Genomic DNA, 27,563 nt, shown 5'->3' with positions numbered 1-27,563 from the left:
GGTGTTTCTGCAAATGACTTGCTACCCTTATTCCGCCTCTTCTTTTTCTGGGGTTGACCTGAAGTGAGAACTGATTGCAGGGGGACAATTTTTTGATACCTCTGATGCGGTAATAGGTTGAGACATATAAGTGAGGAAAAAATCATCTGAGCTAAAACATTGTCCAGATGTTATGACAGTGTCCTCTTAATCTCAGGTGCTCACGTCTGCATGCACACACATCCTCAGCAAAGAAACCAGTAATTTGGCTCACAAACTATAGCACTACTATTTCATGCAACGTCCTTCAGGAATGAATGGACATATGTTACCCCTATCTTTATGAGATTACATGGTGCAGTTTGATGTACAGGCAATACAATTCTGTGATTATACCTTAGAAGAGTAGCAAATGAACTTGTCAACTCATCTCAAGTCACATATAGCCATACAGTAGCATGTGGAATGGAATCTTGGTATCCTGAGGCAAAAGGCAAATCTTGGACAGAAGTAAATAATTAGTCCATGGGAGGGACGGTTTTTTGGTCACAGCCCAAACACCATCTCCTCTGGGGACATCAGCTGCTCTACAGAGCTTGAGAAGAGGATGCAGCATGTGACAACTGTGAAAGGTTGAAGAAGAAGGCACAGTTCCTCTTCACCTACCGTTCCAGCATCATCTCTGATACCTCTACATGCAGCCTGATGTATTCTTTTCCTTTTCAGAGCTCCTTAGTGACACATCCAGATTTTGTTTTACTCACCATGAAGACCACAGTCATTGCAATCTTCTTTGGTAAGTACAGTTGATGTGCTACAATTAGTGTGTTCCTGCCCTGGCTGACCAGTGTCTTCTGGCTTCTTCTCTTCCCTTCGGACTCCATGGCTGATGAAGCTCTCTCAAAGGCAGGTGGAGTAACCCTTGGCGTAACCCTTGGCACAGCTTCTCAGAAACAGGCTACCCAAATTTCTTGACTTTGGCATAGAAACAATGTTAATAACTTGCAAAGATTTCTAAGTACATGACCAAGTACATGCAGTCCATATCAGATGGCAAAATGGGCCCTGAAAAATGTCTGTAATGTAAAGATTCCCTCCAAATAAAAGTCATCTGGTTTGGGTTTTTTTTTACAAGGGAATATCCTTTTCCAATTTTAATGTGGTCTTGCTCTTTCCCTGAACAAGAAGATGCCAAAGGGAAAAGGCTATAAATGTCTCCTATTTTCTTTACCTTGGGAGTCAGACAGGATCTTGCTTTTTGGGAACACGTAGAGACTCCAGAATCTGCAATTCATCTTACATGAACATTCTGGTTGATCAAGCATGGTTTCTTAGTGTACTTTACTTAAATGTCTCCCTTTGATGCAGATCCAGCCACCACACAGCCTAACACTGCTGTGTGACTTTAACTGTGATATTCCCAGGCAATATTCGCTCTAGCTTGGATCCTCAAGTCTAACAGGATACCTATTCTTAGTTCAAATTCATAGCTACCTGCGTAGTTCTTCTGTCCTTACTAAGAGATCAAATTATGTCCTCCACATTAAATTATGCCCTAACATTGCATGTAGCTAGGACTTTTCACTTTACTTTTCACTGGTTTGCTCCTTTTTTCCTAACTACAATTTTGCCTTGGTTACACAAACTGCACCAGTGACAAAAAGCCCCAATACTGCATCTCCACACTGTCACTTCAGACACTGTGAGACTGATTTTTCCTTTTGAGCAGGTTCTGGGAATGATTAATTCTGCAAACTCTCTGCAGCAAGTCTAGAGGGAGAAGAACATAAAAAAAAGAAAGAAGACTGTTGTTGCATATTCTAGTAAGATTAAAGGATGACAGGATCAGCCAACACATCATAGAGAGTTTCAATTCCTTTTTGAAAGCTCAGAGAAGGGAAAGGTGAATAAGAAAGTCAGGATATTTGTAATGAAGTTATTAATTGCCCATAATATAGTGCAAAATAAGTATAGAGAATGAAGAGTGAAGAGTTTTCCTATGTTGTGCACTTAGCAAGTAAACCTAACAACGTAAGATGCATCCATATATTGTGTTGTATGCTTCAACATAACAGTTTATGTCTCTTTCACTTTTAAAATCATAATTCTGGTTACCAAAGAAAATCAGTGCCCTTGCTGAGACAGGATACTGGGACATGCCACACTAGACCCTCCTACAGTCTGTAATGCTGCCTATACCTGCTACCACCAGTGAATGGAACACCACAACACATGATTACAAGTTAACCTCCCTACCAGGGTGTTAAGAAGGATCTTTCTCTCTGTAGCTTCCCAGCTGCTTTATGCCCAGTGCATATTGTTGCACTTTCATCTCTATCACACTGATTAAAAGGAGTTTCCATCACTTGTAGAAATACTGGGGCCTTTCACGGTTTTCTGGACCACATTAACTCAATGGTATCTTTTGGTAGTGAGTTTCACAGATGAATGTGTGAACTGATCTTTAATCCCCTTTACAAAACCGCCTCACAGTAGGTGTCATCTTGACTGCAAAGTTAACCAACAGGTAGAAACCTAGCTTTGCTGAGAATATTCCCATTTCATTTTTTCAACCCGTTGATTCTAATTTGGGAAATCTCATGCACAGGAGTTTGTAGTGATTCATGTTGATAGTCCCCCTTCTTCCTGATACTAAGTTTTCTTTGTTTTAGGTGTGTTTCTCACCTGTACATACGAAGCTAAGGAAGCCACAAGGAAGATGAAAAAGGCTAAGCTATGTAAGTGGTCCCAGGAGAATTCTTGACTGCTTCGCAGGGGACATGGCTGCAGAGCCAATGGAAGCATATGTTACCTAACAGGATCTTTTACTGAAATCAAATCACTTAGTAAAGTGTGTGCTGTTGAATGTGCCTAAAGGGAAAATTGTGTACTTCACTCTTAAAATGTTTCTTCATAGGTCATTAGAGACCACTCAAGGATCTAAGCAAGCACAGAGAGACATAAATATGTGAAATGGACCTGCTGTAACACAAAGCATATGTAGCTGATTAGCATGAGGTGTGTGTGTCCTGTGCACTAGGATGTATAACTTTCAGCTCTGATGCTGTAAAAGCATCGCTATAAAAGCATCTCTGTCCACAGATTATTTTACTCATCTAGTTGACAAACCAGCCCACTGTGAGGTCGTGAAATCATGCTTTAACCCCTTGCTCAAAATAAATTGTACCCAGCAAACGTTTTTAAAAATCAAGACAAGATAATGGGCCGTGGCTGTAGCCTGGCGTTACAGATGGAATAGAGCCACGTTAGCACAGTGGGAGGTCTGGGAAGCATCCTGCCTCGCGTGTGCTCTGTCCTTCCCTGTCCTGACTCACAGCCACCGCTTTCCCTAAACCCTCCTTCCCACATGTGAACCACGGCCTGGGTGACTACATTTCTTTCTCTTTCCAGCAAAGTGTCATAAAGGATATTTCCTTCAAAGAAGCAAACACTGAAGGTTAGAAATACCCTGAGGCTGCTTTATTCCAACCTTAGTTACAGCCACATCCCTCGGTATAGGGGGCATTTTGTGTTATTTTAGAGATGCAGAACACATAGACATGTCTTGTAACCCAAACCCGCTGATACAAAGGTACAAGAAGAGGGCATGCCTGACACTCAGTTACTCATTGTTTCATGACAAGATCACTCAGCTATGAAAACAATCATTCTGACTTTACGAAGATTTTGTACTCACAGATGTGCCCCAGATCGATTGCGATGTCAAGGCGGGGAAGATAGTCAATCCAGAATTCATTGCAAAATGCCCTCCTGGGTGTCAAGATGTAAAATACCGTGTTTATGGCACAGACATTTATGCTTCCTTTTCCAGCGTGTGCAATGCTGCAATTCACAGGTGAGTGCATATAAATGAGCAAGGGGCTCAGAAAAACATGTCATTTTGGTGTAGGGAGTTCTCAGCTTTTCAAACCCTTTAAAGTTCCTACTGCCTTGTAGGTTTGATTGCAGACTGCTCTTCTAGTAGAAAACCTGTGAGAAAGACCATGTGTGATGCAAGCGATCCAGTCTTTAAAAGCGCTGTCAATCCTGTATCCCTGTTCAAATCAGTCATATCTGAGCACACTTCTCAATCTTTGGAGAATTGTCTTGAGAGCTGCAGATCTCTCATTCATGCATAGCAAATTGCTATTCTACTGTTATTATCCAAGCAGAAGATAGGATAGGGCTGCTGCTACTAATAAAGCTTCAGGAAAAAAGAGGCATATCAAGAGGGATGAATGCATACAACTCCCATAATTCTGTAATTGGTTTTGATTCTCCAGATTTGAATTTAACTGTCCTTGACATCAAGAGCTGTCCTGCTACAGAAAAGTCACTGAAGCAAATTTGTAACATGAATTTTGTGGCGCAAATTTTGCTGAGTTTGATTATCCATGCAAAAATGTGCGTAAAATTTTAATGGAGAATGACTTCACCACCAAAACACACCATAACTGTAGGCAGGATGCAGGGACAGGATGCATTCAGCTGAAAATGCAGTAAGAATTTATAAAGCCTGATTGACAACGTGGCTTCATACAGAGTTATTTGAGCTACTGCAGTGCTTCCAGTTTTGTGAAATAGCTGAATACTTTGGGACATCGTACCTCACCTCTGTGCTGTGCAGTGCGCTGGCTGGTGTGCCTGTGTGCATAGGGCTGCCACCTCCTGGTGTCAGCTCTGCCCGCTCAGCCCCTTGCTAGGGGTTGACTGCTGGGTGACTGGCTTTCAAACCAGATTCTTCCTTCAGACACTAGGGTACAATGGAAATTGTTTGTCTCTGCACACAGAGCTTGTCCCAAAGGAGAACTACAAAATACTGATAGAGACTGCAATTTCCTCCGTAGCTCAAATGCTGGCTGGCTGTATTGTTGCAGTGAGGGTTTCCAGTTTCCTTCTTTGCCAGCTGGGTTTGGGTGGGTTTAACTTACATGCTGCATTTCTGCAGGCAGTAAATTTCCTTTCCTTACAGTTATATTACCAGCAGCTTCTTGTAATCGTCAGAGAAAGCTACAGCTCTAACATATTCTTCACCATTGTTTGCTGCCCATTACTTATTTTCCTTCCAGTCCTACTGCCCCTTTCACGCCACAGCCACTACCTGGCTTGCCTGCTCTACTAATGATGCTGCGTCAGGTTGTATGCACTGAAGGTTTACTATATGAAATGCATCTTACATCATGTCAAACACCATTTAATGTGCCTCACACATGGAGCCTGCCAGGTTTTCTCAGCTTCCAGCGATATTGCGTTCAGTTTACTCCAGGCTGAGGTCAGAACCAGGCTGAGTTAACTGCAGGTGGTACATAGGGGAACTCAAAGAAAATGTTAATTTTTTTTACAAAAGAAGAAGTCAAAGTAAGTGGGAGGTTTGCCTCAGGTTTGTATTTCTGTCATCACGTGGTTGGCCCCAAAACTCCTCTAAGTACCTCTCCTTGTATCTTCAATCATTCAATCAAACTTGCAGGAATTTTAACGAAGGCATTAGCTTGTTCTTATGTGCAACTAGGTCAACCTTAAACACAGGACCAGTAAATCAATGAGAATAGCAAACACATCCTGACAGCACTTTGTACCAAACTCTCTTCTCTGTGTGGAAGAAGCACAGAGCACAGAAGCACAGATATTCCTTAGCAGCAGACTTAGTAGTAGTGTCACAGTTCCACTACAGCCCCTGGTTTAAAGGTAAAAGTGAACGCTTCATACCTCTTGTTTTATTGAACAGTTTCTAAGGTTTTTTTGGGGGAATGTCTTCCTTCAGACACCATGTTTTCCCATTGCAGTGGTATAATCGACAACACAGGTGGGAAGATCCTTGTCCAGAAAGTCGCTGGCCACTCTGGTTACCGAGGGAGCTTCTCCAATGGGGTCCGGTCCCTGTCCTTGCCACGCTGGAGGGAGTCCTTCCTTGTGTCAGGTACCATGGTGGAGCACCAGCGCTGCCTGCCCTCCCCAGCTGCTCCCCACTGCCCAACCAGCCAGGCAACAGCGGGCAGAGCGGGCAGCAGCCTTCTTTAGAGACCTGTTTAGTCACCACAGGCCCACCTCACCTAGTTTTAGCATCAGTAACACATTTGAGACAGTTTTTATTATGGGCTTCCTATATAGCCTGCAGAGAGACATATACCTTGCTAGTGGTGTGCTTGGGTCAGCCCCAGTGTAGGTCTGAGCCTACTGCAAGGGTGACAGGTAGTCTAAAGGCATCTTCATTCCTGCTACTGATGCATAAAATCAGAGCCTTGATATTGACAGGGAGGTCTTCCTATTTGCACTCACTTTCCACCCTGGTACGTACTGCTGCTAAAGGAACTAAAGGGCCTTTGGGCCATTTGAAGCATCCTCTGCCTGCACCTGATTTCCCACCTTCTAAAGTGACTTTTGACTTTTGTCAACCCACCTCAAGTCACATATAGCCATACTGCGTTTATGCAAACCCTGTATTAATTAATTCAATTGGTGCATCCCAAGTATGTTGCGAATTCTCCCCATCTCTGTTAGCCAAACAGTTTTGGTATCAGTGCAGGGAAATCTTAATTTAATGTTCATTCATTTCTTGCACCTGTATTATATACAGCAGCTTACTTGCATTCACTGACAAAATTCACAGATATTTATTTTCCACCAGCTTTATATTATCTTCAACCTACCTGCACTCATTCTACCTGTGTGAAAGGAGGGTCCCATTTACATTGTTTTACATACAGTTTCTAAATCTAACTTCCTGCTGCATCCATGCAGGGTCTCAGTTCTTGTTGGTCTACACTTAGGTTTAGGACGGGTATGACCAATTGATATTAGTTAACTACATCATTCCTGGAAAAAAATCAACACCTCGAGCTACTGTACAGGCACTAAAAGTAAAGAAATGTTCTTTTCATGTGAAAATGTGTGGACAGCAAAGGAGGCTTCAGAAACTGACCAAAACGGACTGTCATCTGGAGTTTGCATTAATATATTTGGATGCATTTTTTTACAGCATCCTGCCATGGGTACACCACATTATGAGGAGGATTTATTTTGGATAAGTAGGAATTTCCTGGAATAGCTGAATTGCTACTTGTGCTTCTTGCTGGCTTTTCCCTGACAAACAGCACATTGTAATTCTGGTACCGAAATGGGAAATGAGCCTTTTTTTACCTCAGCAGCTGCTCAGTTGTTATCCCATAAAACTGTAGGAATTTTTGATTTATAGTAACAAACCTTTATTCTTAATTAATGAGACACTGTATAAGAAGATACAAGAGAAAGTTACAAGCACATGTAAGAGGAGATGATAAGAAATCTGGGTATGTGTAGGCATGATGGGGTTTGTCCCTCATGTGTTTAATTTTACATATGCTGAGTGCTCTCACTGATGCTCTCACTGATGTCAGTGGAACTACCTGATTTATAAACTAGCTCAAGCAGAAATCTAACATATTACATCACATAACATATATAATATTTCATATATAAATATGAATATATATTTCATTCATTCATTCATTTCATATATAAATAGGAAGAATACTCTCACTATACCTACTGAAAATGTAAGGATTCTAGAATTTTATTAGGAAATTTAAAGGACTACAATGCCAGGAAGGCTGTGTCATTCATCTCAGCAGCCTGAGGCTGAATGCAGATAGATCTCACTCACAAAAAGAGATGAGTGGGGTTTGGGTTGTTTGGGGTTTTTCTTTTTACAATTTTACAATTACTAGTCATAAAAAAGACAGAGTTGCTTAAAGCATTCTCCAGTAAAAACACAAAGTTACCTAAGGCATTATTTTCAGGACAGCTTTAGAGCTTGAACTGAGTTCCCTATTCTCCAGCCAAATTCCTTTTTAAGAGGCCAAACCTGTGTGTGATACTGCACCCTGGTAATGTGCCAAGAGGTTATTCCTAGTTAGAATGTTGTCTCCAAGAGTTTGTGATGTTTAAATTGTGAATGAGCATCCACACAAAAGACCACAGAAGAGGAATCCTCGGGTGAAGAAGTGGCGTGATTTAGGGGCAGTGGGGAAGGAGGTCTGTCCTCTGGGATTAAAGCAGCCAGCACACCAGGAGGTATGCAAATGCTCTGGTATTCACTTTCAAGCACTAGAATGCTTTGGCGCTCAGTTGAATGACTCCATTCACTTTAGTGGGAGTTTTGCAGCTAGTGGTTTAGGAAAATAGAGTCCTAGAAGTCTGAGTATGCTAGTCACAAATAAGCGTGAGAGGGTGAGCAGCCACCACCCCATTGCTTGCACTTCAATGGCCAGAAGTTGAGGTTTTCAGCCCACATGTAAATCCATTTTTAAGTACATTAAGCAAACTCCAACCTAGATGTAACTTCTTCCAGACAGTGAAAAAGGCATATTACCATTGCCCCAGAGAGCAGGGCCGCATTCAGGCCAGGCCTCAGACCTACCTCGTGATCACAGATGGAACGCAAGCTGCTGTTGATCAAAAAACGCCAGAGTCCAGGAGCAGCCAGCCTCCCACACTACTTAGCTTATTTGCACAGCAGTGGGATTCAGGTTTGCATTAGAAATCAGATAAGCACAGAAATACTTTAAATAAAGATCAGATTATTATGCTAGTGCTGCATCCATGTACCAACCACTCACACCCGACAGCTCTGCCTCTGTTGGGGATAAAGAAATGCATTTAGAAATCATCTGCAATCCTATACCTTTTCCATGTTTCTACCAAACTGGCAGAAGAGCTCCCGAGTCCTCCTTGGCTCCTGATCCCACTTTTAGCTCCAGGAAGAGTGGATGTGAAAACCTGCTGCCCTTCACTTAAGCCAGCTTCTGAGAGAGGCCTAAGCTCTTTCCAGCTTGTCCTTCCATGTTAACTGGCCTGCTTTGGTCTTTGGTGAATCTGTGTTGACTTCAGTGGGGCTGCTCTCATTTTATACCACTGTAAATGAGAAATGGAACAGCTCTTTACTTCATTGCCTCTGCTATATACATCTTCTCAAAGAATCCACCAAGTAACCAAGGGAATAAAGGAGAGCAAAGCTAGCATCACCGTCACAACTCAGGTTTTGCAGGAGGTGGAGGTAGGTCTCATCTGAGGTGGTCCAGATGCGTGACAAGCACAGCATCTTGTAGAGACAGTCACCACAGTCTGGAAATCCTACATCCACCCATTCCTAGAGTCCAGTGCTGTCTTCCCTATACTGCCACACTTTTCATTCAGCCACATGTGGGAATATAAAAACTGCCCCAAAAGATGAAATCGCATGTCTACATGTACCAATAGAGAAGGCAGCTGCTGCAGCACTAAAAAGATTTGTGGTTTAAAGCTTAACTGGGAAACGTGCCTCATTATTTTAAGACAGGACCCTCATTTTAGATGTAAATATAGGTGCCGTATGTTCCCACACACAAGCACAGCCTTCTCTTACTGTTATTATTGCTAACAACTATTGCCAGAAATGTCATCTTGCAAAAGTCAAGTCAGAGAAGAATGCTGTATGCGTGATGAAATGAATCCCACATCAAACAAGCTTTCTAAAGTCAATTGTATAGTTGGGCTCTGGAAAAGGCTGCCTAGGGAAGCCATCGGCTTAAGTACAGGTTACACAGATGCCCTTCAGGAATGTCCCCCTTATGCTTACCACCATTTGAGAGCAAAGGAAGAAACAGACCAACCTCTTCAAATCCTTCCCAGGACTGTGTTTTCATGCTTTCTAACCTTTTTTTTTATGCTGCTGGATTTAGGCACTGGCATTTTTAGTGACACGGTTTCGAGATTCTGCCATCAGAAAGAAAAATGAGTTGAGCAGTAAAGAAGTAGGGTCTGATTCTGAGCATGTATGTCAGATGAGAATTTTATTGCAAGAAAACTTAGAATATTTTGTGATGTTTTCTAATTGTTGTTTTGTTTTTTTAAGAGGGCAAGCCAAGAAAAGGTGTGACATATCCATCAACTCTTGAATATTCCTCTTCAAAAAGCCCAGCTGTTAAATCAGGCAAGTAACTGTTCCCTTACATCCATTCACAACTATCTGTTCCAGCTTCTCAGTTGTATAACGCAAAGATATAACTATTCAGAGTAAGAAGATCATGCATCCCTTAGCATCTCATCCAAATCTGTCATGGTATTTTTTTATGTTAAGCATATGGAAATTATCCCAGACAATTTCTATTTTTTGGTCACACCGTATTTCAGAGACTTCTGTTTCCAAGTGCTTTCCCCCTTGCTTTAAATCTGTTAGTGAGTATGATGTTGTACTGATTATTTGAAAGCATCTGAGGTTATGCATGTTGACTTTCTCTGATGTTATTAACGTTATCTCTTGATATTCAGTGCTGAGAGTATAATAAAAAATCATTATATAACACTAATGACACAGATGGCAATGCACAGCAGCTTTAGCTAAGGATGGTACGATAAGGAACTACTCTGGATAACCATTTTAGTCAGCATCCTACACTGTAAGACTCAGTTTAAATAATTTAGTTGTTTTCAGAGGTCTTTGATCAAGTCTCACACCAGGTGGTATTCAAGAGCACAGGAAGTGCCCCCGTCACTGAAGTGACACTTGTTTGTGCCCCCTGTAACAACTGTTTAAAGTTCAGTCTATTCCCATGGGGGTGTGAATGAAAACAAAATGAATGTCTTGCATTGCTACACACTTCCCTAACACAGCTCTTTGGCTGATTGCTGAGCCTGAGCCTCCCTGAGCTTATCCAGTGAGCTGTGGTGTAACAAAACCTGCTTTACCTTCTCCGTGAACTCAAATGCCTGTCAGTGGGTGCATCCATTCAAGGCCACACAGAGGTTACTTAGAGTCCTTCGAGTCCTTCTCCTGTGCATTATTGTTTGGTCCTTGAAAGTGAAGTAGAGAGCTTTGTCCTCATCTTTAGGGTTTTATTAGCACAAAGGCAAATCTGAAAGCTGTAGTTGTTCAGACTGAGTATGCATCACTCAAAGCCATGCCCTTAGTTTACAATACCTTTGCAAACAGTAGGTACAAATTTGATTATATCTTGATTTTGTACACAGAATTACTGATCAAAATATTATGCACTGCTAGAAGGAAGGCAATACCTTAGAAATCTTGGCTTTTTCTATGAAACATTTACTAAAAACACATCTCATCATTCCCAAATATACCCAACACTTTAGGTATCAGCCCAAACATCTCAGACTAGACTAGGGACAATCACAGCCAGAGTAGAGGTCAGCAGGCTGAAAGCAATCATTTCTTCCACCAGTGCTAAACCCGCATTATGTGAGAATCAGCACAGAAACAGGGAGTATCATCAAGTCACAGCTCAGTCATTCAAACAAAATATCAGGAACATGTTCCTCCAGCAAACCAAAGACTCAAGCAGCTTCCGTTCACTTTGTTCTTGAATCAACAGGGTGAATGAAAATGCTAGGATCCTAGCAACAGAGACTGTGCATTCAAGCAGAGAAAACCCAGAATGATCAAAGGCACAAATAATCACTGTTACATGAAATCCAGTGATTGCCATTGCCTTGCTTTGCCCATCCCTGTGCCATAGGTAGTAAAGAAATCTGATGGTCACAATTCACCTTCCCAAGCCCTGCTTGTCCCTGTCAGCACTCCTTAGCCCTGCCACCTAAGCCCAGTCATCTCAGCTGTTAGAAACAGCTTTTTCTTAAGATAAAGATCTCTGGTGCTAGTGCCATTTTGTGATAGAGGATTTCCTACTTCTTTTATAATTCTAAAAAAGCTACCATTTTCTTCTGATTTAAATTACATTAAATTACCACATTGTTCACTTGGATACTTAAACCAATTATCAGTAGGACACAAAGGCAGTTCTTTGAGGATTACTCTCACTTGCTGCCAGATCAGCAAAAAGCCCTCATCAGCTGTCAGATGCAATTTTGGTCCTCATCCCAGGGACACCAGAGATTCAGAGTGCCTGAGATTTCTTTAAATGCTTCTAAGTGGTTACAGTGCTTCCCAAATTCTGGGCACAGCAAGAAAAAACCTTCCCAAAATTGTAACTATTCACAGCTGGAGGAAACAATCAAAAAATGCTGTTTTAAAAAATAACACAAATTTTTAGGAAACCATTATCCCTGGGCTAATTTCTTTAATAGGTCAAAGCTGCCAAAATAACTAGAGAAGAGAAAAAAAAAAGGAAGATCAAAATCCTCCAGTACTCAGTCAGACATAAAAGCAGAGGCAGATTCTTTTGCAGGGTAGCAGTAAACGAACTGCAATAAATTTTCCAAGTACTTTGACGACTTTGGGTCTTAGAAGAAGAAAAAAAGGACAAAAAAACTCCCTTTTCCTTCTAAGCCAGTCTGTGGCATTCAGGATTTGGTCCCACGATGATGTGACAGTGTCAGGCAAGAAAGAATTAGATCAGAACGTGAATTAGTGACTGAAATACTGCATGATAACTTGTGTTCCCCAAACGCCCTGCACATACTGTGACCCTGATTCTGAGGACACGCTGCTACTCAAAAGAAAATTCAACAACATGATGCATTATTCTCATGAGTACTGGTTTATTACTGGTAAAAACCTGTATTTATTGCTCACTTCAGAATTTCTATTGATATTGGCAGGAAGTTTTGGGCAATAAAAATGCCTAAATTAAGCACCAGAAACAGGGGTTGGCTACCCTCTAGAGGCACCCAGCCACCACTTTTTCTCTTTGTGAGAAAGCTCTGGTTGGACTGACTGACATACCTAGTGCCAGGTGATGGGATGCCTTCCATGGCGACTGATAATCTCTAAATACAAGAGCAAAAAGTATTTTCTGTCAGAGCTGCCTTTCCTAACATACTTCATTTTGTTTCAGAGCCTAAAAAGCCAGAGCAAGACCTTAAAGCTATGAAGAGTGCAGATACCACTAACACATCAGAAAAAGCACCAGAACAAGGTACATGTTGGGGATCTTGGTGTTCTTTTACAGTATCTGTCCCAGTTTAAACTGCCCGCAGATGCTTATGGGAAGCAGTCTGACACTGGTAATACGTACAGCTTTACCTCCCTCATTCAACCTCCTCTCTGCAGCCTCTTTCGGACCAAACCAGTGCCATTATATTAGCACCTGCAGTGGCGCTTGGAAGGCATGTACCAATTCAGAGAAGAGAGGGCACCCTTGCAGTTTAATTTTTGCCTGTGCTTTGGGTGTTGTGAACTTCAGAAGCCTGCCATAAGGCTCTCAGCAATTTCCTATGCAGGCCACATGCTCTGTGAAGATGCTGTGATGGAGATGGGCACCCTGCCCACAGGAGCACTGGGAACAGCCAGCCCTGGAGAGCCCTTCTCTTATGTTAAAGGCTCTACCAGAAACCCAGCCAACAAGTACCAAAGCAACATCATTTCTGCAAACCCTTTGAAGATACTGTGAGAGAGATGGGCACCCTGCCCACAGAAGCACTGGGAACAACTAACTCTGTGAAGCCCTTCTCTTGTGTTAAAGGCTTCACCAGAAACCCAGCCAGAAAGCACCAAAGCAACATCTTTTCTCTGCTCTTACTGTGCTGCTTCCTTGGGTTTTCTGCTAATGCTGTTAGCTCCTATCTTCCTTGCTCCTTGCAGCCTGGGGTATAAAGCCCTGTTGCTTGCTCCTTGCTCCAGCAGCACCAGATTGCAGGGAAGACTCACTGTGCCCTCTGTCTTCTTTCTTTTAGAGCAGCAGTGTGGAGCAGGGCACTGCTCAGCCAAAGAGAGTCATTCATACTGATTTTTTCAGCCGAGTTGTTTTGTTTTTCTTCTGAGGTCCCTTTCAGCATTATCACATTAAAACTGCCTTGAGATCTGAGTTTTTCACTGCCTAGCATTAGGTGGCAATTAATCCACCAGACAGTTTCATGGCGATGCTTTGCAAAAGGAGAACATCCAGCAATAAAACACAAGCTTGTGCTGTGCAGCAGTGAATAGACTGCTCACCATTCCCTTTCAGTATACATAGTGTGTCAGGCCATCCCCACGACTATGGGCGAGAGGGAGGAGAGGAATAAGACTGAGGTGAACACGGAATATACAGATGGAGAAGATAATGGTGAAGGATCTTTTTTGAGATGATGACTTGAAAGAACTGTAAGCATTTTTAACAATTCATATAAGAATACTTAGGATGCAGATTTTGCAACTAGGATTGTCTCTGTTCTCACAACAGATGATACATTTTAAAAGTAGTAGCAACTGTGAGATGAGTCAAAGTTAGATGAAATTGGCATCTCCCAGGTGGTGTGCTCCTCCGCTCTCCTCATCCAAAGCCCTAACACTCCCTGCTCTGGATCTGACCTGCTCCCTGTATCACCTTTACAAAAAATTGTGTTTCTGCCAAAAGCATTTCAGTTCTGTGGTGGGCAATGCATATTTTATTCTGATCTATGACTCAGAATGGCCATCTTTTATTGCCAGATGCCAGCAGATTTCCATTTATATGGACTTTCTAACTGCTTAATTGCGCTGAGAAAGATGATGGCAAAACAGAAACTGCAACTGTCTGGTTGAACCATTTCATAGCTCTGAGACATCTGTCAGGTTATTGGTGTTCCTGACCAAAGAAGAAAAGTGTAGGGAAATCACTAAGGCTGCAACAGGCTGTTGTCAGCACCCTCCGGAGAGTGGTGTAATACTGTGTCACACAGGCATCTGTGCTACACATCCACACAGCAATAAAGGCATTAATGGCTCTACAGATGAGGATGCTTGTAGACATCTGAGAAGAACACCAGTGTCTGGGTTGCCTTAAATAGTGAGCATGGTTAATGATGTTTCCATGTATGTCACACATCCATCGATTTTCCTACAGGGGACACAGTCCACAAAGAATATCAAACATCTCCCGTGCCGACACCAGCTACACAAATGGCCACCACAACCACAACCCCAACAACCACGACAATGGATCCTTCTACCACAACGCCAAAGCCAACCACAACACCTGCAACAACCAGAACCCCAACAGTTGCAGCCAAGACTAGACCAGGACTGCATAGGGTCAGAGATATAGGTCAGTAGCAGGCATGTTTGCATTGCTTTCCTCCTGACCTACAGCTTCCCTAAAATTTAAAGGATAAGACATGCAGCTGAATATGCCATGATTTAGTGGATCATGAATTCAGAAATATTAGGAATGGATGGATATTAAAAAAAATTCCAGATGGGCTGGAGTTGTGCCTTTGAGATACATACAGAATTACTGTGTCTCACATAAACACAAGCTAGTGTAGATTTGCTGAGATGGGAGTTCATCTGCAGTAAAATTATGGCTAGTCTTTACCTTTAGATAAAATATATTGGCCTATAAGCTCTTCATCCTCAAATGCTGCCATGATTTTCAGGTATAGGGGTCAACAGAGAGTTCTTTGATTCATGTGTTTGGACTGAGAGTTCAACAAATAGATCAACTCATTTTAGAATTAATTTTGTGGTAACTTTCAATAAATGAAAGTTTTAATATTTTTTTGTAACAGCCTTTGGATTATAAAGATTAAAACACTGTGAAAGCATTCTCATATGATTTTTGAACACCAGTTTTTCCCTAATCTTTCCTTCTCCATTTATTCTTATTCCTTAACATTGGGCTTTTTTTTTCAATAGCTGAAAATTAAAATCTCTTATTTTTAGGTTCTAGCAGCGTTCACCCAGCATACTCATCTGTGGTAGCTGCAGCATCAAGTAAGTATGGTGAAGTAAGTATGCCACAAGACATGCAGTACAGCGTATTCTAAGGCAGCAATGAGTCAATAGCCTTTCAAGCCTCAGCAAACTCAGTGATTGGAACTAAGTCTGGATTTAAACTGAAAAATAGATGCTTGGCCTGAATGTCAGAGATGCTGATTGCCTACAGCTCTGGGGAAGCCTTTCTAGTGAATATCTGCATTTCAGCCTTGACAAATGCTGGGGTTTGCAGCACTTGAGACAAGCCTTGTGCTGTTTGAATCATGTTTTCCTATTGCTTCCTTCTTTTGCTCTCAAAGGGAGACTTGATTGAGTTGTAAGATAAATCATGCAAAGCGCTGCATAGCCATCTAAATTTAGGGCTCAGAGCTCTGAAATGCCGATTTATGTTAAACCAATGCTCTTTCAAAAACCCCAGGCTGTGGTTCTGAGCCTGGCATAAATGTGATGTTATTCCTGGCATACCACTTGTGTTATTGACAGCAGAGCTCAGGGCTCTGCATCTCAATGCAGAAGCCTGCTCCCATTCCAGCTCACAGCCTGCAATGCAAGTACTCCCCAAGCACAAATACAAGCTAGGTGAAAAATGGATTGAGAGCAGCCCTGAGGAGAAAGACTTGGTTGATTTACAAGTGTTGGTTTAGAAGAAGTTCAACATGATCCAGCAGCGTGTACTTGCAGCTCAGAAAGCCAACCGTATGCTGGGCTGCATCAAAAGGAATGTGATCAGGAGGTCAAGGGAGGTAACCCTGCCCTTCTACTCTGCTCTCATTAGCCCCCAACTTGAGTTCAGCTCTGCAGCCCCCAATGTAAGAAGGACATGCATCTGCTGGAGCGAGTCCAGAGGAGAGCAACAAAAAAGATCAGAGGGCTGAAGAACCTCTGCTGTGAAGACAGGCTGAGAGAGCTGGGGCTGCAGAAAAAAAGGCTGTGGGGAGATCTTATATTAGCCTTCTAGTACCTAAAGGGGCCTACAAGAAACGTGGAGAGGGATTTTTTACAAGGGCATGTAGGGATAGGACAAGGGTGAATGGCTTTAAATTGAAAGAGGGAGATTTAGATTAGTTATTAGTAAAAGATTATTTACTATGAGGGTGGTGAGACACTGAACAGGTTGTACAGAGAATTTGTGGCTGCCCCATCCCTGGCAGTGTTCAAGGCCAGGTTGGATGGGGCTTTGAGCAACCTGATCTAGTGGGAGGTGTCCTGGCACACGGCAGGGGGGTTGGATCATGATCTTTTAATGTCCCTTCCAACCCAGACCATTCTATGATTCTGTGACTCTATTTAGAGTTGTTTCCCCATACAGTGTGTAGTTGGTTGGCTGTGTGGTCAAGTAAAGGAGATTATTTTTAACTGTTTACAAGTTTTTGGGCATGGGGATATGACAACTTTTGAATGAAAAGGTAGCTGGACCACCATTAAGTTTAATACTCTGCCACTGTTTCTGAGTGCCTTGAGCTCAGCTTTGCTCTCACATACATAACTGTGGATGTCCCTGCTGCCAAGTAATTCAGAGCCAAGCACATGGTAGAGCACAGAAGAGGCCATTATTGTTTTTACTAGCAATTAGGAAACCCTGTTTGAGGTTCCCCAGTCAGAGATATACATTGAGGGCAAAGTTCTGGCAACACTGAAATCAGTGGGAGTAAGACCAAACCTTTGGTCAAAAAATTAGAATTAAAAAAAAATTTAAAAAAAAACCAAAACCAACAAAAACCACAACCCCAAAGCACTCACTTTTCACTGCATTGCAATTTGGATCCATCTCTCTTCAAAATTTTCTTTACTGAAGCCCTAAACACAAACTAACTCCCAAAAGATTAAAGTGGTCAGACTTACAAACATGTTATTGTGAGCTGGAGGAGTGGGGGAGACCTACTTCGGATTTTCTGATTCCACAGACTTCATTCCTAGGACCACGTCCAGCATGTCTGTACTCATGATGCAGCTTCCTGAATTCTCCTGATCCCTTCTTGATTCTAAAGAAGAACTGCCTTAAAAAACAAACAAACCAACCAACCAGAAAGGACAATTAGAGTTTTGGAGTGATGACCAGACACAAAGCAGTTTATCAGCTTTCTCTATCTGAGAAGCCTTCAGGATTCACTGCTATTGTTCAGACCTGAGTTTCTGATGATGCCATTGGCCACAACTGGAGCATGGCTTGACCGAGCAGAATCAAATGTTCTCCTGTCCATCTTGTCTCGCACGGACACACAGGGCACTGGTAGTTTGTCTGCAAAAGCCACTTCAAAAGTAAAAAACCTTGAAATAGAGCACAATCAAAATAAGCACAGCTGTGGCTGCTGTGAGCTCCTACATTTCCATTTCCAGCCACTGACACTGGCAAAAGTTCACAGTGGCAAAGGAAAAGCAGGATTTGCAGATTATAGCATTAGAGCAGGGCAAAACTCCTCCATCCTTGCTAGGGTTCTTTCCCTCTATCTTCAGTTTATCAAAGATACAGAAACAGGAAAAATACCTGAGGCTCTGCTCCATCACAGGACCCCTGCTTAAAAAGCTTGATGTGGCAAAACTGCTAAACGAAAACCCACTGATGTGACTAGCATGACATTTGACACCTTATTCCTATCTGCCCTGCTAGCAAGTGCAGCCCTTCACCAGTGCAGCATGCACTCCTGAGGGGGAAGCAGCAATGGAAGTGGGCTTTGAAAGTGGATGCAAACTCTCTCCTGCTCTGGGAGCAACTCTAAATTCAGTCGTGCTGTGGTATAATGCCAGCTTCTGCTTCTTTCTAACAGCAGTTAATCAAGCAGACTCCCAAGGGTCACAGACTTGCTTGCTCTCTCTCATCCCAACTTTTCAAGCAATCCTTTCTCACACAGCTGCTTGGTCCCTAGCTGAGGACTGGGAACAGATCACTGCTGCTGTGAACACTGCAATCAAAAGTCATGTCACACAGGCATGTTTTGTGCACAGAGTAGCTGTTTGCCTTCTCAAATGAGGTCCTATCGTTTGCAAGGTCCACTCCAAATTGCATTTCTCTCCACTGTCCCTATGCTTTACTGCCACCATGCTTCCGTGCTTGCTACAGGACCAGCTCCCAATCAAGAGTTGCTTACTCCACTCCACTCTCATTTCTGACCCAGTTCTATGGTTTCCCGGAGTGACTGCCCAACCCCAGTGTGTCACAAGATTCTAGTCCTGCCTTAATCTCGAGCTTGCACAGAGTTCTGCTTTACTGAATACACATTCACATGCTGCAGGCTCAATGGCATCTCAGAGTTGAAGACCACAGAATTGCAACCCCAACCTCTCCCTCTCTACCACCACCATGTTCGCTCCAGCCAGCCAAAACATGGCAGAAACCAGCTTACTGTGGGGAAGCAGAGCAAGTGAGAAGGGCAAGGCCCAGCACAGTCAAAAGGAACATAGAGAGAAATCCATGTTGCTAACATGGGTGTGAATGGTAGGGTTAATTCATTTTAAAAGTGGCATAAAATACTTCTGAAACAAAGCTGGTCTCTCTCTTACCCTCCTGTACGCTGTTGTTTCCACTGACCTTGTAAAGAGTGTTATATTCACACAGGGGCATGGTTGTGGCAAACAAGGTGAATTCTCAGGATCAGAGCTAATTTTCTTCCATCGCTTTGGCACATTCTGATCTCCCATGTGGAAGGCATGTCACACACAGCCCCATACAACTCTGCTAGACAGAGAGACTTGTCCCTCCACAGCCTGAAAACAGCCTGGGCTAGCTGTGGTCCATCTGGAGCCAGAGCTACAAGCTCATAGTTTAAAAGCATTGCCAGTTTCAGCAGATGAGCCTGTTACTTCCTCAAACAGGATCTCTTTGGCATGTGGAGTTTACAAGGTCTCTCAGGACAGCTCCTAGAAATCCCATCAAAAGGCTTTCAGCAGCCTGTGAAGGTTCAAGTTTGGGTCAAACACAGACTATTTGCTGTTACTTAATTTTGCAGTATCAAGTTCCCAAGGAGCAGCAATTCCTGTTTTCTGAGACAACCATTCAAAATGGTCTCATTTACGATATCTTGCAGATAAAAATATCTCATAGGCCTTTATCCAGTGTTCACAGGAGCCAGCTAGAACATTCCTACTGATTTCACCAGGCTTTGGAATTAATCTTTCCGAAAAAACTAATGCATAAAGGCTTGTTAAAGGATAAGTTTGTTCACAAGCCTCTTAAGGATAATTAAGGAAAAGAGAGGCAAGATTAAAGACATGGTTTTCATCTGCAAATGCTTTGAGCCTTTAGTAGCTTTGAACAATGGGAATTTAATAACCCAATCACCTTTAAAAAAGCCTTTTGTGTAGACACTGGTGAAGACATTTCAAACACATGAATTCTCCCACATTATATTTGTCATTGTCTCATTATTTACAGTCTGCCTGCTTGCTTGTATTTCTCACACTCTTCAGAAAGGGTAGTATCTGTTCAGAGGAAAGGGAGTATTTGGGGTTTGGGGCACTTTTTTAACCTCCCTCACACAACCGGTACAACTGGATGGTACTGAAAATAGAAATAAACAAAGATAACCAGCATGAGTGACAGAAGGAAAGTCATAAGGGAAAGCAAATCACAGCAGTAACTACAAACCTTTTAAATGCAGACCTGTATAGTCATAACTGAAGTGAATGTTAAGTAGGCTAAACTACATGAGAGACAGAGCAAGGCAATCCTTCTTCATGTGGGTTCAAAATATATAGTTAACATCTAAGCAAATATATTAATAAAACTCTCTGTATATGAACCATTAACTCTGACAGCTATAAAATGAGACTGAGTGAAAAAGCCAGGTAGCAGTACCACTGAATCAAACATGGCCTAAATAACACTTTTCCATTTTTGGTGTTTACTTAGGACAGGTTCAGGCTGCCCAAGGAAGAGGACAGAACACAGGTATGTCTTAAATTAATAATGACTGGCAGAATTGTATTGTGAGAATATTAAACTTGTGTTTAAGTTACATATAGTAACCAATGTAATATTTTCAAAGCATTCAGGGGCACGTCCACCTCTGCAAGTAACAGGAATATTTTAAGACCCAATACAGGTAAAGACATTACAATCCCTCCTCTGATTCCTCCCTATAGCTAGTCCCACCAGTCACATCTACTGTAGCGATGCACTGTTTTTCACTTCTAACCATATTCATAGCAGGACGTAGTTAGAACAGATATCACACTGGTTATTGTGTGACAATAGTGGAACTTTTAAGAAAAAAAATGAAAAAAGAATTATTAAACTTAGAATTGTTCTCAAATTTATATTCTAAACGCATTCATAAATGCCTTTTCTATAACATTAGCTGTTGCAAAATGAGAGGGAGATTTTGTGTAAATTTGGAGGATGAAGGCCTGACCCCAAGAGGAGACATGTGTTTTCAGTTTCCAGGCTCTGAGTGCGAGCTGCATCTCAGCATCAACTACCCCTTTTTCCAGTGCACCAGTGAATAGCGGCACTGTGCAGCCCCTACTAACATTAAACTCTTCTGCCTTTGCCACACTCTTTCAGCTTTCAAATTCTTCCTTTTCCATTTGGTTTGAAAACATGTGCAGAAAGACAGTTCAGGGCCACAGCATCCCTTGTGGTTGTGCTTCTCTCTCCTCACATGCTGGCATCTGACCTCTCGCCTCTTTGTTGGATCACACAGGTATTCAGCGCCAAGAGCCTGTTGCTGCTTTCCGGAGGGCTGATGGCTCCCCATCCCACCTGGGTGAGCAAGATTGCTAGCAGCAGGTTTTCTGCTCTCTTTTGTAGTTTTAGCTTCCCCAAATTAGCCCTCAGGCAGTACTGCAGAGCGGTTTTGTGTGTCCTGCCCTAGCTGCCACTTAGCAGCTTCTTGAATGTGAAAGGCAAATGACAGCTCAGTCACTGGCAGGCTGTCGTTTCAGGTCATGGGAATCAAAATCTACCACAGTGTTTGCAGTTTTCCTTATTTGTTAGTCAAAACAAGAAACAAAAAAACCAGCTCTGTGCAGCCTATGAGGTCTGCAATTTTTGCTAAATCTTCTCTTCCTGTTGTTGCCAGAAGCCTCCAGGCTCATTGGAACAGCAGAGATTGCCTTTAATGCCGAGGGTAGAAACATCACCTGTACTTCCCTTCCTCACTGGCTGTGCAATTCACCATCCTTCATCAGCAAGCAGCCCCATCAACAGGTGCTCTGCAAGGACACTGGCAACTTCCCAGGGCTACTGAGTGCTTAGTGCACTTAGAAACACTAAATCTCCCTTGACAGAACAGCAAAGTTTTTCAGAGACAGATTTTGACCAGGAGCATCCAGTGTGGAGTTGTGGGATGGGATCTGAGGCGGCAGCAAGACAGGCAGGGCTGCCCCTCACCGGCAAGGGTCACAGATGCAGAAAGCCCCAACAAGAAGAGCAGCGAGTCTGGTGATGGTACCCAGGGCCAGCCAGCAGCCCAGGCAAGTCCCCATTGATGAGACAAGTTTGACCAACTGAGGCAGGACACCAGCAAGGCAAGGTCAGGATCAGAACAGCAAGGTACAAGACTAGGCACAGGTATAAGGAGCAAAGGTGTGTTCACTTTCATGGGGTCCCCAAGCAGAGCAGGTGGAGGGTCCCACGGATGCTTCCCACAGCTCTTTCTCACACACAGCCCTTCTCACAGCTCCACCATGGTGCCCAAACCTGAGCCAAAGCGACAGAGCTGATCTTTAGCATGGGCTACCAGACCCCCTGGGGAGGGTGGGGATACAGCACATGAAGGTGCCCCTGGAGCCCTGAGAGCTTTGGTGAGGGTTGGAAGCAAAGAAGGGGCATTGCAGCAGGAGAGAGCAAAGTGGTTGTTGATACTGAGGTTAGAGGACATTATTATGCAGCAGGACTTTCTGGATAATACTGGCCAAGTAAGTTTTCCCAGCAATCTCCCCATCAAAAGGCAATTTGCAGTTTACCTAGTTGCAGCATACTTAAAATGGATACACTTCTTTCTAAGATTTACTGTGTTCACTCTTCTAGTTCTCTTCATTGTTTCAGCCACCTTCTTTTCCTTCTGGTTTCCCTCCGTTTTTATCTTTCTCAAGTTTTTTGGCCATACTGATGTCACAGCCACTTCTTTTTTTCCCAATCTCACTTTTTTCTGTGCTCTCCCAATTCACTTTGCCCCTGCAAAATCCAGCGCTCACCTTTGGAGGGGAGACTGGGGCAATATTTTCCTGAACAGCAGAGCAAATACATTGCCTGTAATCATGCCAGTCATGACAATGCTCTTATTATGTGACACCATATATAGGGTGGGGATACCCTGAAATGTTAGACCTGCCTTCCTGACAGGCTGAAATGGGAAGAGCCCTAACATCTGAACTGAAGGATTTGCTAGCTGATCCTCAGGCTAGCTGCATCTTTGCCAGAGAAACAGGGGAACATAGTGCTGAGTCTTGTTTAAATCAAAATCTGAGTTTGACCCCACCTAATGGCTTAAGGCACCTTAAGGTCCCCCCAGAAGTGATTGCAAAGCACAAATTTCCCATCATGAATGATTCTTTTTCCTTCATTACAGAACAAGAAGGAAAATATCCACAAACACATACTTGCCATATTCCCAATGAATCCTTATCTTTTTTTCAGACGAGGTTTTGGCAGGTCAGATGTGCTGCTTCCAAGCAGTCAATTTTTAATGATCAAAGTGAAACTCCTGAGGAAGTCCTTGCTTGCTCGGAGAGTTGTGTTTCTTGATCCTACCAAGCGCGCATGTTGCTCTGCAAACAGCAGCAATCAGTTCTGTGGGTTTGGTGGGGCTCTCGAGGAACTTCCTCTCATCAGCTCAGGTTAGCAAAAGGGTGTGCTGGGAAAACACCCTCCTCACCACATCAGTTGCCTGTGCAGCTTCTCACAGCACGCTCTTCAGAAGGTCCCAACTCTTCCAAACTCTTGATAACGCGCATTAGCTCTCTTGAGTCAGTCTGTCTCTCACGGTCACCTAGCCCAGAATGTCTTGCAAGACAATTACACTGAAGAGTTGCTGTGGCAGTGTCTATTTTTTAAGACTGCAACAGCTTTATCTGACTGTAACCCAGAGCAAAACATCACTTCTTAGGAAAATTCTTCAACAGGCTCAAAACAAAGACACTTTGGGAGTTATTCGTGAAAGCAGCAATTCTGATGAAGTTTTCCATGTCTGATGAGCTGCAAGTAAAACATAGACAACTTCTTCGTGTTTGGATGGCATGAGGGGACAAAGGAATCTCTAGATGAGAGGTACTTGCAGATTTTCAGTGCAAAACAATCTAAGCCAAGCAAAAGTATACTCAAGTCAGTATATTTGCTCAGTATCAATGCAATTTAAAGGAACAAGACCAAATCAGATCTAAAGACGCATACTTAAAATCATAAGAAAAGATTAGTGCTCTGGAGGCAGTGATACGAGGCTCCTAAATATGGCTTGAAATGTGCACATAAAGGTTTCCAGGTTTCCTTAGCTCCTGGTTGTTAATGATAATTCACTGTGAGAAATGACTTTTCTAAATTGAGTCAAAACTTTGTAATTTCTAGTAATTCCATTATTTTAAGTAATATTTTTTCTTCTCTTTCATGTGTGAAAGCAATGGAAACAGACTTGTGGAAACCTGGATTGAGCCTTTTTGACACAGGTAAATATTTAAAATATCCAGTAACTAGTCTGGGAATAACTGGTTTCCATCACACGTGGGAAAAGTTAAATCTGTCCATCAGACCCATGACGCTGCTGATAACAATCTCATTTTAAAGAGTAATTACAGTGTTTAAAATTATGATCAAAGTATGTCATTTACATCTTAGTAGTTAAAATTATTTTGTTCTTGCATCAGTCTCGAATTCCTGCCTAAAGCAGGAGCAGAACAGATGAGCCCTGGAAGGAGTTGGCAGCTACACTGCAGCAAAGAGGTTCTAGCTGCTGAAATCCATTTGTAAATAATAAGGTATTTCGGGAATGCCACAGCTGGGACTACAGTCCACAGCTGCATTTTTCTGATGTCAATGTACTCAGGAAAGATTTTCAGGTAAGAACAGGAGGATTTAAGATGAGCTCGAAGAATAATAAGCATCATTGAAATTTTCTGACATTTTAGACTTAAAATTCATAATATGGAGATGACAACATTTTTATAATTACTGATAAGTGAGGGGGAAAATAACCCTACATTTGTATCAGGCTCAAATAGCAACAAGACCATGACTTGCACAACCCTTAATCAGGAGCAATTACCAACTACAGATTCTATGTGTTCAATATAGAACACATAGATGCCTTTCCTTAAAAAAATTTAAAGCAGACTGCATGAACTACAGGCCAGTTCATGACAGGATACTGTCTCTCTTATGAGGGGATGGACCATCCAATGTAAGATGTCTTTTCCATCACCAGTTTTACTGCTGAAGAGGGCTTTGCTGGTGGTCCTTACAAAGACCATTCCCTTGAACACTCTGCTTACTTCAAAGCTGAGGCATGACTAATCCTTGTAGTGGCTGTGATGAGCAGCATAGCCCATATGCATTAGCTTGCAAATACAGTGGCAGCACCAGTGGCTGTTGAGTCACAATTTGCATCGTCCCAGACAGGAACAGAGATCCCTTCTCCAGCCTGAGCCAAAGGGAGGAAGCGTTTCTGTCCTCTGTAGCTTAAGCCAGCAGTGTGCTTATTCAGAAAAAGCAACAGCACCAGGCCCAGGAGTGGAGAGGGGTATTTTAAGGCAGAAACTGACAGATTGCATCAAATGCAATGAGAGGTTGTGCATGGGGGAAGGGATGTTGTATTAATAGTTTCTCAGCAACTGAACTGCCTGCATAGACTACTGTGATAAAGCCTGATGAATTCAGATTGTCACTTCAAAGGAATGCTTTCTGGCATGGATGTACTCACTGTTGCCTTACTTAAATGAATGGGAAGTTTAATCAGCATGGACAGCTGTGACAATCAGTGAAGGGAACTTTAATTAGCATGGAGTAGACTGCCCATGCAGTGAGTTGAAATTCCCATGGCAATAACAACATTAAATTGGACTGGCAGGACAGGGAGGCCCATAGAGACTGACCACCTCCCCAATTAGTTGAGGAAGATTATTTGGTGGGTGACCTTATTGTTACACTAAGCACAAATCAGGCGCTGACCCATAACCTTCAAGAACTGGTAATTGCAGTGGCAAATAACAATGAAAAGTGCTGCATTGCCTACACTTGGGGTTTCCACTGTGGCAAAGGTAATGTCAGCTGTATGCCTAGGTAGAGGAATATGGATTTGATTGGATGCAGATAAATGCATGCTAAACCTATGAATTAGTTTCCTTATACAATATAGTTACTAAAATGAATAGCTCATATTAATATCTAATTTCACCACAGTGTTAAATCCACCTACTTTCTGTTCTGCAAGTAAGGCATATATGGAATACCAAACCAGCACATGTGAGGTGTGTGGTGCACAAGCTGCAGGATAAAGTATGGCTTTGGTCTATTACTGAGGAACTGTTATGTGCACATGTAATTAAAGCCTATACTTGAACAGTCAGGAGGGCAAGCTGTGGGCCATTTCAGGTTGTAAATTAAAAAACCACAACCATTCTCATCTGTATGGCTGACCAAGGGAGACTATATACAAGTCCAGCTCATTGCTTCCTTTCTCTCTCATGTCACCTGTAACTTCTGCACTAGATAAACCCTCCAGAAGGCAGCACTGCCAGCAGAAAGAGTGAACTTGCCTCCAGACACCCTCTGCCCATGCACCAAGGGTTGGGCTTCATCAGGGAGCTGGTCAAGCCCATCATTTTCTTTCTGCTCAGTTTAATTTGGCCTTTTACCCCTTCCCCTTGAATTCCACCAACATCAGGAAGGCAGAAGGGCAAGATGGCAGGACAGGAGCAGGAGAGAGGAGGAGGGCTCAGCCTTGGGTAGTGGGGCTAGTTTGCGCCACCTGAAAGCGTTCACGGGATTGTGCCTACAGGCATTTACACGCAGGCAAAGTAAGGGCAAAGAGGGAACCCTGGCAAATCATACAGTCAAACTATTGCTCTCCCAGGTTTGGCGGCTGTGGCTGCTGGTGAAACAGCCAGAAGGGTTGGTAGATGTGAGCGCACAGTTCAGCCTCAGGCTGCAAGAAACGCTTAGCCCTGTGGCCACTTCCTTCAAAGTATTCCTTCTATCACATTTACGTGATCTCTGCTGATGTCCCTTTGCCACCTGCTCTCTTTACATACACCAGTGCCCTCATGCCTGGCTACTGTGGAGAGACCAACTATTTCTATATTAATCTCACGTTTTCTAAAGTTACCTTTTTACTGTCCCTCTGAAGTCCGCAGTCTTTCCTTGGTGTATTTGGTGATGAAGCTTTAAGGCAGTTTTTCGTCTTTATTTTATAAAAATTAATAAGCAGTTTACAAAAAATAGTAACTTGTTCTGCTGCTCTTTTGACCAACATTTCCTCAGTGAGTATGCAGTTTGGGGCTTGTCTGATCATTACTGTCTCTTCTGAGGATTACCCCAGCTAAACCCCCTTAATCCTGTCATGCTGTAGTGAAAAGAAACAGCTCATTGCTGTTGCTCAGGAGGGAGATGCTGTACTGTAGGAGACTTTCACCAGACATTCAAGCCATGAGTGAAATTCAGCCACCAGCCTGATGATGCCCCGTGAGCCAGTGCATCACACAAAGATAAAAGCCTTCCCAAGGCTGCTACAATCTAAATATCTTAGCTGGGGTCTCAGCTACAACCCATTAGTGACCCATAAGACTGTTTCCTATGACTTGACTGTAGCTCTCTGTCACCATTTGCCCTGTTTCTTTTGTGCTTTCCAAAGTAACCCAGTCCTCCAGGAGCACCTGAGGAGCTGTGGCGTGTGTTGCTTTCCCAAGTGTAACGCGGTGGGGTGAGTCACTGCCAGTACCTTCCCCCCCAGACAGAAAAGCAACATGTTAAATCTGTCACTCATCTGCTTCGGATGTTGCGCAGCTCATTGTAAAGCACAGGGGCAAAGTGCTAAAGGCCACCACCCCACAG

The 27,563-nt window shown here is 42.9% G+C and overlaps 1 protein-coding gene across 1 annotated transcript in view; it reads left to right on the top strand.

The window, feature by feature from the left end:
- Window positions 1–709: 709 nt before the first annotated feature.
- Window positions 710–27,563, top strand: part of VIT (vitrin) — a 36,290-nt gene continuing 9,436 nt past the window's right edge. The window contains exons 1-12 of the mRNA XM_061471072.1: window positions 710–775; window positions 2,652–2,717; window positions 3,679–3,835; window positions 5,763–5,896; window positions 9,848–9,925; window positions 12,747–12,827; window positions 14,715–14,915; window positions 15,533–15,583; window positions 20,433–20,471; window positions 20,569–20,625; window positions 21,226–21,288; window positions 24,137–24,184. Of these exons, the coding sequence (XP_061327056.1) occupies window positions 745–775; window positions 2,652–2,717; window positions 3,679–3,835; window positions 5,763–5,896; window positions 9,848–9,925; window positions 12,747–12,827; window positions 14,715–14,915; window positions 15,533–15,583; window positions 20,433–20,471; window positions 20,569–20,625; window positions 21,226–21,288; window positions 24,137–24,184 (1,006 nt within the window). The 5' untranslated portion in view covers window positions 710–744. The remainder of the gene's footprint in view (window positions 776–2,651; window positions 2,718–3,678; window positions 3,836–5,762; window positions 5,897–9,847; window positions 9,926–12,746; window positions 12,828–14,714; window positions 14,916–15,532; window positions 15,584–20,432; window positions 20,472–20,568; window positions 20,626–21,225; window positions 21,289–24,136; window positions 24,185–27,563) is intronic.

The sequence above is a fragment of the Pezoporus flaviventris genome, unplaced genomic scaffold (genome assembly GCF_033815535.1).
Source record: "Pezoporus flaviventris isolate CSIRO_AGI_PZ_B2104156 unplaced genomic scaffold, CSIRO_AGI_Pfla_v1 ptg000066l, whole genome shotgun sequence".
Classification (NCBI taxonomy): domain Eukaryota; kingdom Metazoa; phylum Chordata; class Aves; order Psittaciformes; family Psittacidae; genus Pezoporus; species Pezoporus flaviventris.
The sequence above is the reverse complement of the archived record's forward strand: the minus strand, read 5'-3'. Positions and strand labels throughout refer to the sequence as shown.